The sequence below is a fragment of the Besnoitia besnoiti genome (genome assembly GCF_002563875.1).
Source record: "Besnoitia besnoiti strain Bb-Ger1 chromosome Unknown contig00075, whole genome shotgun sequence".
NCBI lineage: Eukaryota > Apicomplexa > Conoidasida > Eucoccidiorida > Sarcocystidae > Besnoitia > Besnoitia besnoiti.
Window position 1 is genome coordinate 1 of NW_021703967.1, and position 17,914 is coordinate 17,914.

General features: G+C 37.2%; 5 protein-coding genes across 5 annotated transcripts; 3 read left to right on the forward strand and 2 right to left on the reverse strand.

Moving 5' to 3' along the window:
• Positions 1–224: 224 nt before the first annotated feature.
• On the forward strand, positions 225–1,693 carry BESB_075800 (uncharacterized protein; the record flags this gene model as incomplete). The annotated part of the gene is made up of 3 exons (XM_029365941.1): positions 225–266; positions 482–952; positions 1,451–1,693. The coding sequence occupies 3 exons, from the start codon at positions 225–227 to the stop codon at positions 1,691–1,693; spliced, it is 756 nt and encodes a 251-aa protein (XP_029214835.1).
• Positions 1,694–4,182: 2,489 nt separating this feature from the next.
• On the reverse strand, positions 4,183–5,043 carry BESB_075810 (cytochrome b; the record flags this gene model as incomplete). Its single annotated transcript, XM_029365942.1, has 1 exon — positions 4,183–5,043. The coding sequence occupies one exon, from the start codon at positions 5,041–5,043 to the stop codon at positions 4,183–4,185; it is 861 nt and encodes a 286-aa protein (XP_029214836.1).
• Positions 5,044–8,234: 3,191 nt separating this feature from the next.
• On the reverse strand, positions 8,235–9,095 carry BESB_075820 (cytochrome b; the record flags this gene model as incomplete). Its single annotated transcript, XM_029365943.1, has 1 exon — positions 8,235–9,095. One exon carries the CDS (start codon positions 9,093–9,095, stop codon positions 8,235–8,237), a length of 861 nt encoding a protein of 286 aa, XP_029214837.1.
• A 1,883-nt stretch (positions 9,096–10,978) lies between these two features.
• BESB_075830 (uncharacterized protein) lies at positions 10,979–11,338 on the forward strand (the record flags this gene model as incomplete). Its single annotated transcript, XM_029365944.1, has 1 exon — positions 10,979–11,338. One exon carries the CDS (start codon positions 10,979–10,981, stop codon positions 11,336–11,338), a length of 360 nt encoding a protein of 119 aa, XP_029214838.1.
• A 2,884-nt stretch (positions 11,339–14,222) lies between these two features.
• BESB_075840 (uncharacterized protein) lies at positions 14,223–14,797 on the forward strand (the record flags this gene model as incomplete). The annotated part of the gene is made up of 2 exons (XM_029365945.1): positions 14,223–14,241; positions 14,544–14,797. The coding sequence occupies 2 exons, from the start codon at positions 14,223–14,225 to the stop codon at positions 14,795–14,797; spliced, it is 273 nt and encodes a 90-aa protein (XP_029214839.1).
• Positions 14,798–17,914: the final 3,117 nt, after the last annotated feature.

Sequence of the window (17,914 nt, forward strand, 5' to 3'; positions counted from 1 at the left end):
AGAGTATCTCTCCTAAGACACTGCATAACATATGAATGCTCCTTCCGCCATTCGTTGACTGTGTTTACCACGGGGAATTAGAACAGAATACCAAGTTCTTTGCCTGGAGGTTTGTTACGTTCCGTACAGTTTAGGTAAAAGGTATGTTAGAGACTTAGACTAGCGTTGGAGCACATTGTTTCATTCGATAGTCCACGCTCAATCTTACCATACATAGTACTTTTATGATCCCAGGCTGGTTTAATAAGTCAAAGTTTAGCCGGGAAGTTAGCGTCTAAAATATATAACCGATAGTCTCAACTTAGATGCACAGATGGACATAATTTATCCCTTGTACGGTTTGTACCTACTTGACTCCTCAGTTTAAGTTAAGGAGTCCTTTGTTTACAGCTTGTACCGTTACTTTCAGGAGCATACCGTTAAATTCGATGATCTTATGTGTTCACTCAAATCGAATAAACAAAGACATTATAGTTCCTAGAATACTGAAGATGACTCCGGTTATGAGATACAGACAACCAAGTTCTTTATGATTGCAGTACACCACCACCCCACTGGACTGCTTAAGACAGCTAAAAGTGTTGGATTTCAATATCCTACTACATTAAGATTATTCCACATCGGTTATGTTCTAGGCGTAATATATGGATTCTTGTTCTCACTCATCTTAACAGCGAGAGAAAACTACTACTCAGATGCTAGTCTAATCAGTAGCATCGTACTTGGAGTTATCATCTCTGAGACAGGATTATTTATCAGCTTTTTCTGGGGAGTATATACTACGAGTTGGACTACTGGTTTAGATCTTGAAGGTCTTTGTTTACCGGATCCAAGTTCTCTTGTGCTTTTCATGACCATCATGTTAAGTGCATTAAGTATAGTGGTATCCAGCGTATATTTGAAAAACCAACATTTGTATACAAGCTGTACGAATATCATGACATTCACTTTGGTAGTCGCCTTCTTAATGTTAGTCTGTACGGAATACTTAGGACTATCTCTTTATATTAATGATAATGCATTTGGTAATGGACTTTTCATCTTAACTGGTATACATTTTAGCCATGTTATGTTGGAGCTATCCTTGTATTCTTCACTCAAAGTATCTATAGTTCTTTAGTTACTTACATGCCTACAAGCTCTATAATGCTAAGCAAATCTAAAGGTATGTTATGCAAGATCTTTACAGAACCATTCACTATTTTATATCTACACTTTGTAGAAACCATGTGGATATTAATCCACATTACATTCTATCTCTAAATCATATAACGGTCGTAAGGTACGCCGGGATAACAGGTCAGATAATATTGGGAGTTCTAATCCTCGGATTGTATCAGCACCTCCATGTCGGCTCATTACTCCCTTGTTATTGAACAAGATTCAGTTAGGAACGCTAGTTCACCGTCAGATGTAATACGTGAGCTGGGTTAAGAACGTCTGGAGACAGTTTGTTCCCTATCTACCATATTATCTAATTGGTTTAATTTTCTTACAAACGGCTTTTGGTTTGATTGAATTATCGCACCCAGATAACTCCATACCAGTGAACCGGTTTGTAACTCCGTTCATATCGTACCTGAATGGTACTTTTTTAGCATATTATGCGGTGTTAAAAGTAATCCCATCCAAAACCGGTGGTTTGTTAGTATTTTATGTTATCAACATGTCAATGAAATATCAACAACGATGAAACTTATTTGGTTAACATAACAACATAGAAGGTAAAGCTGGATTACGTTTCAAAACTTTACACTGGATACGTTTCAATGTTAACTTACTAAATACCATGGGAGCGAAGAGAATCTAATATGTAACTCCGTTCATGGAAATCAAAAGAGCTTTCACGCTATCTCTAGTGCCTGTCGAGTCGCTCAAGGAAGATTTGATCCTGTATATGATTTAAGGGATGTAAAGGTGCTCAGGGTCTAACCGTCGGGCCATCTGGATCCTCATATTCAAAGATAATTCTATTTAAGAAAGTTTTAGATAAACGACATGTGAAGAGTCGGACCAACTTTCACGCACGACGATAATTACCCGACAAGGATTTACCTACCTTTGGACCGTCATAATACAGCCGCCGTTTACATTTTACTGCACCGGGCAGGGATTATATACTATACCTCTACAGTGGTATTAGCAGTATCTAGTGTTGATGTACAACAGACGCTCTCCTTGTTCACTACCTAACCATAATCTATTGTTCCAGATATTAAGGAATGTACGCTTCATATAACTACACAACGTTATGCCAAGAAGGATACCAGATTACCCTGATTATCTTTGTTATATTAATACATGGTGTTCAATTGGTTCTATATCCACAATAGTTATCATCTTAACTATGCTCTGCTAATGCACTTAACATGATGGTCATGAAAAGCACAAGAGAACTTGGATCCGGTAAACAAAGACCTTCAAGATCTAAACCAGTAGTCCAACTCGTAGTATATTACTCCCAGAAAAAGGTAGTTTATATCAACCTAGGAATCCCATTTTAGTAAGTGTAACATGGAGTCTAGCTTCAGTTGTTATCTGATTGGTATTGCATGCCTGAGTACGTAAGGAAAAGGAAAGGTTAACGCTATTTAAACACAACAGTTACCGTAGCTGTAGATGAATGCTAAATCTAGAGTATCTCTCCTAAGACACTGCATAACATATGAATGCTCCTTCCGCCATTCGTTGATGTGTTTACCACGGGGAATTAGAACAGAATACCAAGTTCCTTTGCCTGGAGGTTTGTTACGTTCCGTACAGTTGTAGGTAAAAGGTATGTTAGAGACTTAGACTAGCGTTGGAGCACATTGTTTCATTCGATAGTCCACGCTCAATCTTACCATACATAGTACTTTTATGATCCAGGCTGGTTTAATAAGTCAAAGTTTAGCCGGAAGTTAGCGTCTAAAATATATAACCGATAGTCTCAACTTAGATGCACAGATGGACATAATTAATCCTTGTACGGTTTGTACCTACTTGACTCCTCAGTTTAAGTTAAGGAGTCCTTTGTTTACAGCTTGTACGTTACTTTCAGGAGCATACCGTTAAATTCGATGATCTTATGTGTTCACTCAATCGAATAAACAAAGACATTATAGTTCCTAGAATACTGAAGATGACTCCGGTTATGAGATACAGACAACCAAGTTCTTTATGATTGCAGTACACCACCACCCCACTGGACTGCTTAAGACAGCTAAAAGTGTTGGATTTCAATATCCTACTACATTAAGATTATTCACATCGGTTATGTTCTAGGCGTAATATATGGATTCTTGTTCTCACTCATCTTAACAGCGAGAGAAAACTACTACTCAGATGCTAGTCTAATCAGTAGCATCGTACTTGGAGTTATCATCTCTGAGACAGGATTATTTATCAGCTTTTTCTGGGGAGTATATACTACGAGTTGGACTACTGGTTTAGATCTTGAAGGTCTTTGTTTACCGGATCCAAGTTCTCTTGTGCTTTTCATGACCATCATGTTAAGTGCATTAGCAGAGCATAGTTAAGATGATAATATTGTGGATATAGAACCAATTGAACACCATGTATTAATATAACAAAGATAATCAGGGTAATCTGGTATCCTTCTTGGCATAACGTTGTGTAGTTATATGAAGCGTACATTCCTTAATATCTGGAACAATAGATTATGGTTAGGTAGTGGAACAAGGAGAGCGTCTGTTGTACATCAACACTAGATACTGCTAATACCACTGTAGAGGTATAGTATATAATCCCTGCCCGGTGCAGTAAAATGTAAACGGCGGCTGTATTATGACGGTCCAAAGGTAGGTAAATCCTTGTCGGGTAATTATCGTCGTGCGTGAAAGTTGGTCCGACTCTTCACATGTCGTTTATCTAAAACTTTCTTAAATAGAATTATCTTTGAATATGAGGATCCAGATGGCCCGACGGTTAGACCCTGAGCACCTTTACATCCCTTAAATCATATACAGGATCAAATCTTCCTTGAGCGACTCGACAGGCACTAGAGATAGCGTGAAAGCTCTTTTGATTTCCATGAACGGAGTTACATATTAGATTCTCTTCGCTCCCATGGTATTTAGTAAGTTAACATTGAAACGTATCCAGTGTAAAGTTTGAACGTAATCCAGCTTTACCTTCTATGTTGTTATGTTAACCAAATAAGTTTTCATCGTTGTTGATATTTCATTGACATGTTGATAACATAAATACTAACAAACCACCGGTTTTGGATGGGATTACTTTTAACACCGCATAATATGCTAAAAAGTACCATTCAGGTACGATATGAAGCGGAGTTACAAACCGGTTCACTGGTATGGAGTTATCTGGGTGCGATAATTCAATCAAACCAAAAGCCGTTTGTAAGAAAATTAAACCAATTAGATAGGATAGACATTTAGCATCGGTCATTAACATATGAGGATAGAAGGCTACTTTAAGTGCGGAATCAATACCTGCAGGGTTACTAGAACCATTTAAATGTAAATAGAAGATGTGTAATACAATTAGAATGCAACCTACAAAAGGTAATATAAAGTGCAATACAAAGAATCGTTTTAATGTTACATCAGATACATAGTATCCACCGAGTAACCAAGGTACTAAATATGGTATTGGAGAAAGGAGATTAGTAATGACTGTAGCACCCCAGAAACTCATCTGTCCCCATGGTAGTACATAACCGAGGAAAGCAGTGGCTATAGTAAGTAGATATAAAACTAAACCAGACATCCAAGCAGTAGTTAAATAACTATAGCTGGAGTTATACATACCTCGAGACATGTGTATTAAGATACACAAGAAGACGAAAGAAGCAGTTGTTGCATGCAACATCCTAAATTCCCATCCTGCTGCTACCTCTCTAACTAGATGTTGAACACTAGCAAATGCACAAGATGCTTCAGAAGTATATCGGAACGCTAAAGTGATACCTGTAATTATTTGGAGTACAAAGGTAATTGCAACTAAGAAACCAAAGTTATAAGATGAATTTAGATTGAGAGCACACCGATAAAAGACGAGGTGTGCCCGGAATAGACTCATGGAAATTTGGTGTGTTCTCGAAACCATGCTAGCACAATAGAACTTCGTTAAATAACTACATATTAAAATGAGCGCATGTAAACTAGTCTTAAACACACCGCTCGTCACGTAACAAATCTCAAATCGTACTGTAGATTTTATATATGTACCGTAACTATAACCATGGTGACATCCAATGTTCACGCTCAATCTTACCATACATAGTACTTTTATGATCCCAGGCTGGTTTAATAAGTCAAAGTTTAGCCGGGAAGTTAGCGTCTAAAATATATAACCGATAGTCTCAACTTAGATGCACAGATGGACATAATTAATCCTTGTACGGTTTGTACCTACTTGACTCCTCAGTTTAAGTTAAGGAGTCCTTTGTTTACAGCTTGTACCGTTACTTTCAGGAGCATACCGTTAAATTCGATGATCTTATGTGTTCACTCAAATCGAATAAACAAAGACATTATAGTTCCTAGAATACTGAAGATGACTCCGGTTATGAGATACAGACAACCAAGTTCTTTATGATTGCAGTACACCACCACCCCACTGGACTGCTTAAGACAGCTAAAAGTGTTGGATTTCAATATCACGTAATCATGTTTGCTTGGAAGCTGTAGTCATTATAACTATGATTTCAGTATAAGCATAGAACCAATCCGGTAGTAAGATATACGATAGTAGCTAATCTACCATATAAGATATAATCGCTTGTGGAATAGACTACCAATAATAATCAAGAAGATCATACTGTATACCCAATAATTACCCATCCACTGATACATTTCGAGTCATAAAATGTTGTCGTATCAACATTGAGTATTCAAAGCTCGAATTTCAGATAAAAGAGCTAAGTTAATGAAGAGGACATAAATACTAACAAACACCGGTTTTGGATGGGATTACTTTTAACACCGCATAATATGCTAAAAAGTACCATTCAGGTACGATATGAAGCGGAGTTACAAACCGGTTCACTGGTATGGAGTTATCTGGGTGCGATAATTCAATCAAACCAAAAGCCGTTTGTAAGAAAATTAAACCAATTAGATAATATGGTAGATAGGGAACAAACTGTCTCCAGACGTTCTTAACCCAGCTCACGTATTACATCTGACGGTGAACTAGCGTTCCTAACTGAATCTTGTTCAATAACAAGGGAGTAATGAGCCGACATGGAGGTGCTGATACAATCCGAGGATTAGAACTCCCAATATTATCTGACCTGTTATCCCGGCGTACCTTACGACCGTTATATGATTTAGAGATAGAATGTAATGTGATTAATATCCACATGGTTTCTACAAAGTGTAGATATAAAATAGTGAATGGTTCTGTAAAGATCTTGCATAACATACCTTTAGATTTGCTTAGCATTATAGAGCTTGTAGGCATGTAAGTAACTAAAGAACTATAGATACTTTGAGTGAAGAATACAAGGATAGCTTCCAACAATAACATGGCTAAAATGTATACCAGTTAAGATGAAAAGTCCATTACCAAATGCATTATCATTAATATAAAGAGATAGTCCTAAGTATTTCCGTACAGACTAACATTAAGAAGGCGACTACCAAAGTGAATGTCATGATATTCGTACAGCTTGTATACAAATGTTGGTTTTTCAAATATACGCTGGATATACCACTATACTTAATGCAGAGCATAGTTAAGATGATAACTATTGTGGATATAGAACCAATTGAACACCATGTATTAATATAACAAAGATAATCAGGGTAATCTGGTATCCTTCTTGGCATAACGTTGTGTAGTTATATGAAGCGTACATTCCTTAATATCTGGAACAAATAGATTATGGTTAGGTAGTGGAACAAGGAGAGCGTCTGTTGTACATCAACACTAGATACAAGGAACTTGACAAGCATTAATAGATTTATATAAACGACAAGGACATGAGTCTACTGGATTTTATAATACAGGGTTGAACTGTGGGTTAGTTTCAATGCCCAAGGCAGAGCACTGGATTGGATACCCAGGGAACTGTGCTCCCATTAATAAGAATCATATTCTAAGTCACCAGGCATGCAATACCAATCAGATAACAACTGAAGCTAGACTCCATGTTACACTTACTAAAATGGGATTCCTAGGTTGATATAAACTACCTTTTTCTGGGGAGTATATACTACGAGTTGGACTACTGGTTTAGATCTTGAAGGTCTTTGTTTACCGGATCCAAGTTCTCTTGTGCTTTTCATGACCATCATGTTAAGTGCATTAAGTATAGTGGTATCCAGCGTATATTTGAAAAACCAACATTTGTATACAAGCTGTACGAATATCATGACATTCACTTTGGTAGTCGCCTTCTTAATGTTAGTCTGTACGGAATACACGGATCGGATTCTTGTTGGCCTGGCACCTGTTTAGTAACTGGATGAACGCTTTTTACGCCTGGTATGCATGGATAATACTCGACTCTTCTATAGTTTAACCGCTACTGCTGGGACTGTATATTATGTACTTACGGTAGTACTATCAAGCCTCTTCTTCCAAATAGATTTCATGGAAAACCTAAAATTCGCATGTTTGATTGACATTTAGCCGCTAATATACAATCATCCAAGATATATTTATCTATCGCAGGTTCGGTCTAATGTCCCGTTATACTATATAGATCACATGGCTTCTGGTACTTTGAGATCATGCTAACGGCGAGAAGGGAAGTGTGTTTCAAAGAAAAGGGATGTTTAGCCGGGAAGTTAGCGTCTAAAATATATAACCGATAGTCTCAACTTAGATGCACAGATGGACATAATTAATCCTTGTACGGTTTGTACCTACTTGACTCCTCAGTTTAAGCAGAACTGTAGTTTCTCGGGACTAAAGTCAGCATAATCAATAAAAAGGTTTGTTCAGCCACTGGTTCACCATCAACTACCTTGTTTCGACTTCGTACCGACTGTGTTATTGTAGCACATATCAATCCCTTAAATAGGGATATTATTCCCAAACAACCGGATCGTGTTGGCTAGGTGAACTAATCACGTTTCATAAATACAATCAGTGAAAGCTCTTTTGATTTCCATGAACGGAGTTACATATTAGATTCTCTTCGCTCCCATGGTATTTAGTAAGTTAACATTGAAACGTATCCAGTGTAAAGTTTGAACGTAATCCAGCTTTACCTTCTATGTTGTTATGTTAACCAAATAAGTTTCATCGTTGTTGATATTTCATTGACATGTTGATAACATAAATACTAACAAACCACCGGTTTTGGATGGGATTACTTTTAACACCGCATAATATGCTAAAAAGTACCATTCAGGTACGATATGAAGCGGAGTTACAAACCGGTTCACTGGTATGGAGTTATCTGGGTGCGATAATTCAATCAAACCAAAAGCCGTTTGTAAGAAAATTAAACCAATTAGATAGGATAGACATTTAGCATCGGTCATTAACATATGAGGATAGAAGGCTACTTTAAGTGCGGAATCAATACCTGCAGGGTTACTAGAACCATTTAAATGTAAATAGAAGATGTGTAATACAATTAGAATGCAACCTACAAAAGGTAATATAAAGTGCAATACAAAGAATCGTTTTAATGTTACATCAGATACATAGTATCCACCGAGTAACCAAGGTACTAAATATGGTATTGGAGAAAGGAGATTAGTAATGACTGTAGCACCCCAGAAACTCATCTGTCCCCATGGTAGTACATAACCGAGGAAAGCAGTGGCTATAGTAAGTAGATATAAAACTAAACCAGACATCCAAGCAGTAGTTAAATAACTATAGCTGGAGTTATACATACCTCGAGACATGTGTATTAAGATACACAAGAAGACGAAAGAAGCAGTTGTTGCATGCAACATCCTAAATTCCCATCCTGCTGCTACCTCTCTAACTAGATGTTGAACACTAGCAAATGCACAAGATGCTTCAGAAGTATATCGGAACGCTAAAGTGATACCTGTAATTATTTGGAGTACAAAGGTAATTGCAACTAAGAAACCAAAGTTATAAGATGAATTTAGATTGAGAGCACACCGATAAAAGACGAGGTGTGCCCGGAATAGACTCATGGAAATTTGGTGTGTTCTCGAAACCATGCTAGCACAATAGAACTTCGTTAAATAACTACATATTAAAATGAGCGCATGTAAACTAGTCTTAAACACACCGCTCGTCACGTAACAAATCTCAAATCGTACTGTAGATTTTATATATGTACCGTAACTATAACCATGGTGACATCCAATGTTCACGCTCAATCTTACCATACATAGTACTTTTATGATCCCAGGCTGGTTTAATAAGTCAAAGTTTAGCCGGGAAGTTAGCGTCTAAAATATATAACCGATAGTCTCAACTTAGATGCACAGATGGACATAATTAATCCTTGTACGGTTTGTACCTACTTGACTCCTCAGTTTAAGTTAAGGAGTCCTTTGTTTACAGCTTGTACCGTTACTTTCAGGAGCATACCGTTAAATTCGATGATCTTATGTGTTCACTCAAATCGAATAAACAAAGACATTATAGTTCCTAGAATACTGAAGATGACTCCGGTTATGAGATACAGACAACCAAGTTCTTTATGATTGCAGTACACCACCACCCCACTGGACTGCTTAAGACAGCTAAAAGTGTTGGATTTCAATATCACGGTAATCATGTTTGCTTGGAAGCTGTAGTCATTATAACTATTGATTTAGTATAAGCATAGAACCAATCCGGTAGTAAGATATACGATAGTAGCTAATCTACCATATAAGATATAAGTCGCTTGTGGAATAGCACTACCAATAATAATCAAGAAGATCATACTGTATACCCAAATAATTACCCATCCACTGACTACATTTCGAGTCATAAAATGTTGTCGTATCAACATTCGAGTATTCAAAGCTCGAATTTCAGATAAAAGAGCTAAGTTAATGAGAGAGGACATAAATACTAACAAACCACCGGTTTTGGATGGGATTACTTTTAACACCGCATAATATGCTAAAAAGTACCATTCAGGTACGATATGAAGCGGAGTTACAAACCGGTTCACTGGTATGGAGTTATCTGGGTGCGATAATTCAATCAAACCAAAAGCCGTTTGTAAGAAAATTAAACCAATTAGATAGGATAGACATTTAGCATCGGTCATTAACATATGAGGATAGAAGGCTACTTTAAGTACGGAATCAATACCTGCAGGGTTACTAGAACCATTTAAATGTAAATAGAAGATGTGTAATACAATTAGAATGTATACCTCTGGATGTCCGAAGAACCAGAATAGATGTTGATAAAGTACACTATCACCAGAATACATAGAATCATAAAATTCAGTGTTTACGTGTAGATCAAGAAGGATCATAACTAATCCACCAGTAAGAATAGGTAGAGTGAAGACTAACATAAGGGCAGTAAATATGATAGCCCAGATATATAGAATATAGTTCTTAGCACCAGCATTAGAACCCATGAAGACGCAAGTACCAAGGAAGTTAATAGAACTTAAAATACTACTAATTCCTAGTACTGCAAGACCTCCGATAATCCAATCAGTTCCCTCTGGATTTAACACCATCAAGCTAGTACTTAGTGGAGGATACATTGTCCAACCAAGACCACTACCAAACTCGGAACAAATACTTTGAGTTAACAACACAGAACCTAATGGTACTAGAAAATAGGAGATCGCGTTAGTTCTTGGGAAAACGACTTCCGAACCACCAATATATATTGGTACAAAGAAGTTACCATATCCTCCGTACAAAGCAGGCATTAAGAACATAAAGATCATAGCTAGGCCATGTATCGTTATTATCACATTATAAGTAGCTATCGTCTCTGTACAAATGATCCGCGATCCAGAACTGTATAACTCAAATCGAATAAACAAAGACATTATAGTTCCTAGAATACTGAAGATGACTCCGGTTATGAGATACAGACAACCAAGTTCTTTATGATTGCAGTACACCACCACCCCACTGGACTGCTTAAGACAGCTAAAAGTGTTGGATTTCAATATCCTACTACATTAAGATTATTCCACATCGGTTATGTTCTAGGCGTAATATATGGATTCTTGTTCTCACTCATCTTAACAGCGAGAGAAAACTACTACTCAGATGCTAGTCTAATCAGTAGCATCGTACTTGGAGTTATCATCTCTGAGACAGGATTATTTATCAGCTTTTTCTGGGGAGTATATACTACGAGTTGGACTACTGGTTTAGATCTTGAAGGTCTTTGTTTACCGGATCCAAGTTCTCTTGTGCTTTTCATGACCATCATGTTAAGTGCATTAGCAGAGCATAGTTAAGATGATAACTATTGTGGATATAGAACCAATTGAACACCATGTATTAATATAACAAAGATAATCAGGGTAATCTGGTATCCTTCTTGGCATAACGTTGAAACCAAGTATATGCATAGGGATGAAAATTAATAAGATACTACCTAAGAAGACTACAAACCAGATGCTTAAATATGGAGAAGCACCGGTATTTACATGGAATAGATTTACAGTATCTCCGAACATATCTCTGCTATAGAAGATAAAGCCACATATAGTAGCTAGTACTGCACCAAGAGATAATACGAAATGGAAATGAGCTACAATATAGTATGTATCATGTAGGGCAATATCCATACCAGCGTTACCCATAACTACACCTGTAGTACCACCTAGAGTAAACAATAGGATAAAACTAAGAGCAGCCCATAGATCTACAGTTCTTGTAGTTGTATGGCTAGCCATATAGGTACCTAACCAGTTGAAAATCTTAGTACCGGTAGGAATTGCAATCATAATAGTCATAGCAGAGAAATAAGCTCTGGTATCTACCTCTAGACCGACTGTCATCATATGATGTGCCCATACTAAGGAACCTAGAATAGAAATACAACCCATAGCTAAGATCATAGATTGTCCACCGAAGACAGATCTAGCAGCATACATAGATAATGTCTGCGAGACTACACCAAAAGCAGGTAAAATTAGAATGTATACCTCTGGATGTCCGAAGAACCAGAATAGATGTTGATAAAGTACACTATCACCAGAATACATAGAATCATAAAATTCAGTGTTTACGTGTAGATCAAGAAGGATCATAACTAATCCACCAGTAAGAATAGGTAGAGTGAAGACTAACATAAGGGCAGTAAATATGATAGCCCAGATATATAGAATATAGTTCTTAGCACCAGCATTAGAACCCATGAAGACGCAAGTACCAAGGAAGTTAATAGAACTTAAAATACTACTAATTCCTAGTACTGCAAGACCTCCGATAATCCAATCAGTTGCCTCTGGATTTAACACCATCAAGCTAGTACTTAGTGGAGGATACATTGTCCAACCAAGACCACTACCAAACTCGGAACAAATACTTTGAGTTAACAACACAGAACCTAATGGTACTAGAAAATAGGAGATCGCGTTAGTTCTTGGGAAACGACTTCCGAACCACCAATATATATTGGTACAAAGAAGTTACCATATCCTCCGTACAAAGCAGGCATTAAGAACATAAAGATCATAGCTAGGCCATGTATCGTTATTATCACATTATAAGTAGCTATCGTCTCTGTACAAATGATCCGCGATCCAGAACTGTATAACTCAAATCGAATAAACAAAGACATTATAGTTCCTAGAATACTGAAGATGACTCCGGTTATGAGATACAGACAACCAAGTTCTTTATGATTGCAGTACACCACCACCCCACTGGACTGCTTAAGACAGCTAAAAGTGTTGGATTTCAATATCACGGTAATCATGTTTGCTTGGAAGCTGTAGTCATTATAACTATTGATTTAGTATAAGCATAGAACCAATCCGGTAGTAAGATATACGATAGTAGCTAATCTACCATATAAGATATAAGTCGCTTGTGGAATAGCACTACAATAATAATCAAGAAGATCATACTGTATACCCAAATAATTACCCATCCACTGACTACATTTCGAGTCATAAAATGTTGTCGTATCAACATTCGAGTATTCAAAGCTCGAATTTCAGATAAAAGAGCTAAGTTAATGAGAGAGGACATAAATACTAACAAACCACCGGTTTTGGATGGGATTACTTTTAACACCGCATAATATGCTAAAAAGTACCATTCAGGTACGATATGAAGCGGAGTTACAAACCGGTTCACTGGTATGGAGTTATCTGGGTGCGATAATTCAATCAAACCAAAAGCCGTTTGTAAGAAAATTAAACCAATTAGATAGGATAGACATTTAGCATCGGTCATTACATATGAGGATAGAAGGCTACTTTAAGTGCGGAATCAATACCTGCAGGGTTACTAGAACCATTTAAATGTAAATAGAAGATGTGTAATACAATTAGAATGCAAACCTACAAAAGGTAATATAAAGTGCAATACAAAGAATCGTTTTAATGTTACATCAGATACATAGTATCCACCGAGTAACCAAGGTACTAAATATGGTATTGGAGAAAGGAGATTAGTAATGACTGTAGCACCCCAGAAACTCATCTGTCCCCATGGTAGTACATAACCGAGGAAAGCAGTGGCTATAGTAAGTAGATATAAAACTAAACCAGACATCCAAGCAGTAGTTAAATAACTATAGCTGGAGTTATACATACCTCGAGACATGTGTATTAAGATACACAAGAAGACGAAAGAAGCAGTTGTTGCATGCAACATCCTAAATTCCCATCCTGCTGCTACCTCTCTAACTAGATGTTGAACACTAGCAAATGCACAAGATGCTTCAGAAGTATATCGGAACGCTAAAGTGATACCTGTAATTATTTGGAGTACAAAGGTAATTGCAACTAAGAAACCAAAGTTATAAGATGAATTTAGATTGAGAGCACACCGATAAAAGACGAGGTGTGCCCGGAATAGACTCATGGAAATTTGGTGTGTTCTCGAAACCATGCTAGCACAATAGAACTTCGTTAAATAACTACATATTAAAATGAGCGCATGTAAACTAGTCTTAAACACACCGCTCGTCACGTAACAAATCTCAAATCGTACTGTAGATTTTATATATGTACCGTAACTATAACCATGGTGACATCCAATGTTCACGCTCAATCTTACCATACATAGTACTTTTATGATCCCAGGCTGGTTTAATAAGTCAAAGTTTAGCCGGGAAGTTAGCGTCTAAAATATATAACCGATAGTCTCAACTTAGATGCACAGATGGACATAATTAATCCTTGTACGGTTTGTACCTACTTGACTCCTCAGTTTAAGTTAAGGAGTCCTTTGTTTACAGCTTGTACCGTTACTTTCAGGAGCATACCGTTAAATTCGATGATCTTATGTGTTCACTCAAATCGAATAAACAAAGACATTATAGTTCCTAGAATACTGAAGATGACTCCGGTTATGAGATACAGAAAACCAAGTTCTTTATGATTGCAGTACACCACCACCCCACTGGACTGCTTAAGACAGCTAAAAGTGTTGGATTTCAATATCCTACTACATTAAGATTATTCCACATCGGTTATGTTCTAGGCGTAATATATGGATTCTTGTTCTCACTCATCTTAACAGCGAGAGAAAACTACTACTCAGATGCTAGTCTAATCAGTAGCATCGTACTTGGAGTTATCATCTCTGAGACAGGATTATTTATCAGCTTTTTCTGGGGAGTATATACTACGAGTTGGACTACTGGTTTAGATCTTGAAGGTCTTTGTTTACCGGATCCAAGTTCTCTTGTGCTTTTCATGACCATCATGTTAAGTGCATTAGCAGAGCATAGTTAAGATGATAACTATTGTGGATATAGAACCAATTGAACACCATGTATTAATATAACAAAGATAATCAGGGTAATCTGGTATCCTTCTTGGCATAACGTTGTGTAGTTATATGAAGCGTACATTCCTTAATATCTGGAACAATAGATTATGGTTAGGTAGTGGAACAAGGAGAGCGTCTGTTGTACATCAACACTAGATACAAGGAACTTGACAAGCATTAATAGATTTATATAAACGACAAGGACATGAGTCTACTGGATTTTATAATACAGGGTTGAACTGTGGGTTAGTTTCAATGCCCAAGGCAGAGCACTGGATTGGATACCCAGGGAACTGTGCTCCCATTAATAAGAATCATATTCTAAGTCACCAGGCATGCAATACCAATCAGATAACAACTGAAGCTAGACTCCATGTTACACTTACTAAAATGGGATTCCTAGGTTGATATAAACTACCTTTTTCTGGGGAGTATATACTACGAGTTGGACTACTGGTTTAGATCTTGAAGGTCTTTGTTTACCGGATCCAAGTTCTCTTGTGCTTTTCATGACCATCATGTTAAGTGCATTAGCAGAGCATAGTTAAGATGATAACTATTGTGGATATAGAACCAATTGAACACCATGTATTAATATAACAAAGATAATCAGGGTAATCTGGTATCCTTCTTGGCATAACGTTGTGTAGTTATATGAAGCGTACATTCCTTAATATCTGGAACAATAGATTATGGTTAGGTAGTGGAACAAGGAGAGCGTCTGTTGTACATCAACACTAGATACTGCTAATACCACTGTAGAGGTATAGTATATAATCCCTGCCCGGTGCAGTAAAATGTAAACGGCGGCTGTATTATGACGGTCCAAAGGTAGGTAAATCCTTGTCGGGTAATTATCGTCGTGCGTGAAAGTTGGTCCGACTCTTCACATGTCGTTTATCTAAAACTTTCTTAAATAGAATTATCTTTGAATATGAGGATCCAGATGGCCCGACGGTTAGACCCTGAGCACCTTTACATCCCTTAAATCATATACAGGATCAAATCTTTCCTTGAGCGACTCGACAGGCACTAGAGATAGCGTGAAAGCTCTTTTGATTTCCATGAACGGAGTTACATATTAGATTCTCTTCGCTCCCATGGTATTTAGTAAGTTAACATTGAAAACGTATCCAGTGTAAAGTTTGAACGTAATCCAGCTTTACCTTCTATGTTGTTATGTTTAACCAAATAAGTTTCATCGTTGTTTGATATTTCATTGACATGTTGATAACATAAAATACTAACAAACACCGGTTTTGGATGGGATTACTTTTAACACGCATAATATGCTAAAAAGTACCATTCAGGTACGATATGAAGCGGAGTTACAAACCGGTTCACTGGTATGGAGTTATCTGGGTGCGATAATTCAATCAAACCAAAAGCCGTTTGTAAGAAAATTAAACCAATTAGATAGGATAGACATTTAGCATCGGTCATTAACATATGAGGATAGAAGGCTACTTTAAGTGCGGAATCAATACCTGCAGGGTTACTAGAACCATTTAAATGTAAATAGAAGATGTGTAATACAATTAGAATGCAACCTACAAAAGGTAATATAAAGTGCAATACAAAGAATCGTTTTAATGTTACATCAGATACATAGTATCCACCGAGTAACCAAGGTACTAAATATGGTATTGGAGAAAGGAGATTAGTAATGACTGTAGCACCCAGAAACTCATCTGTCCCCATGGTAGTACATAACCGAGGAAAGCAGTGGCTATAGTAAGTAGATATAAAACTAAACCAGACATCCAAGCAGTAGTTAAATAACTATAGCTGGAGTTATACATACCTCGAGACATGTGTATTAAGATACACAAGAAAGACGAAAGAAGCAGTTGTTGCATGCAACATCCTAAATTCCCATCCTGCTGCTACCTCTCTAACTAGATGTTGAACACTAGCAAATGCACAAGATGCTTCAGAAGTATATCGGAACGCTAAAGTGATACCTGTAATTATTTGGGTATACAGTATGATCTTCTTGATTATTATTGGTATGCTATTCCACAAGCGACTTATATCTTATATGGTAGATTAGCTACTATCGTATATCTTACTACCGGATTGGTTCTATGCTTATACTAAATCAATAGTTATAATGACTACAGCTTCCAAGCAAACATGATTACCGTGATTTGAAATCCAACACTTTTAGCTGTCTTAAGCAGTCCAGTGGGGTGGTGGTGTACTGCAATCATAAAGAACTTGGTTGTCTGTATCTCATAACCGGAGTCATCTTCAGTATTCTAGGAACTATAATGTCTTTGTTTATTCGATTTGAGTGAACACATAAGATCATCGAATTTAACGGTATGCTCCTGAAAGTAACGGTACAAGCTGTAAACAAAGGACTCCTTAACTTAAACTGAGGAGTCAAGTAGGTACAAACCGTACAAGGATTAATTATGTCCATCTGTGCATCTAAGTTGAGACTATCGGTTTATATATTTTAGACGCTAACTTCCCGGCTAACATCCCTTTTCTTTGAAACCACTTCCCTTCTCGCCGTTAGCATGATCTCAAAGTACCAGAAGCCATGTGATCTATATAGTATAACGGGACATTAGACCGAACCTGCGATAGATAAATATATCTTGGATGATTGTATATTAGCGGCTAAATGTCAATCAAACATGCGAATTTTAGGTTTTCCATGAAATCTATTTGGAAGAAGAGGCTTGATAGTACTACCGTAAGTACATAATATACAGTCCCAGCAGTAGCGGTTTAAACTATAGAAGAGTCGAGTATTATCCATGCATACCAGGCGTAAAAAGCGTTCATCCAGTTACTAAACAGGTGCCAGGCCAACAAGAATCCGATCCGTGTATTCCGTACAGACTAACATTAAGAAGGCGACTACCAAAGTGAATGTCATGATATTCGTACAGCTTGTATACAATGTTGGTTTTTCAAATATACGCTGATACCACTATACTTAATGCACTTAACATGATGGTCATGAAAAGCACAAGAGAACTTGGATCCGGTAAACAAAGACCTTCAAGATCTAAACCAGTAGTCCAACTCGTAGTATATACTCCCCAGAAAAAGGTAGTTTATAT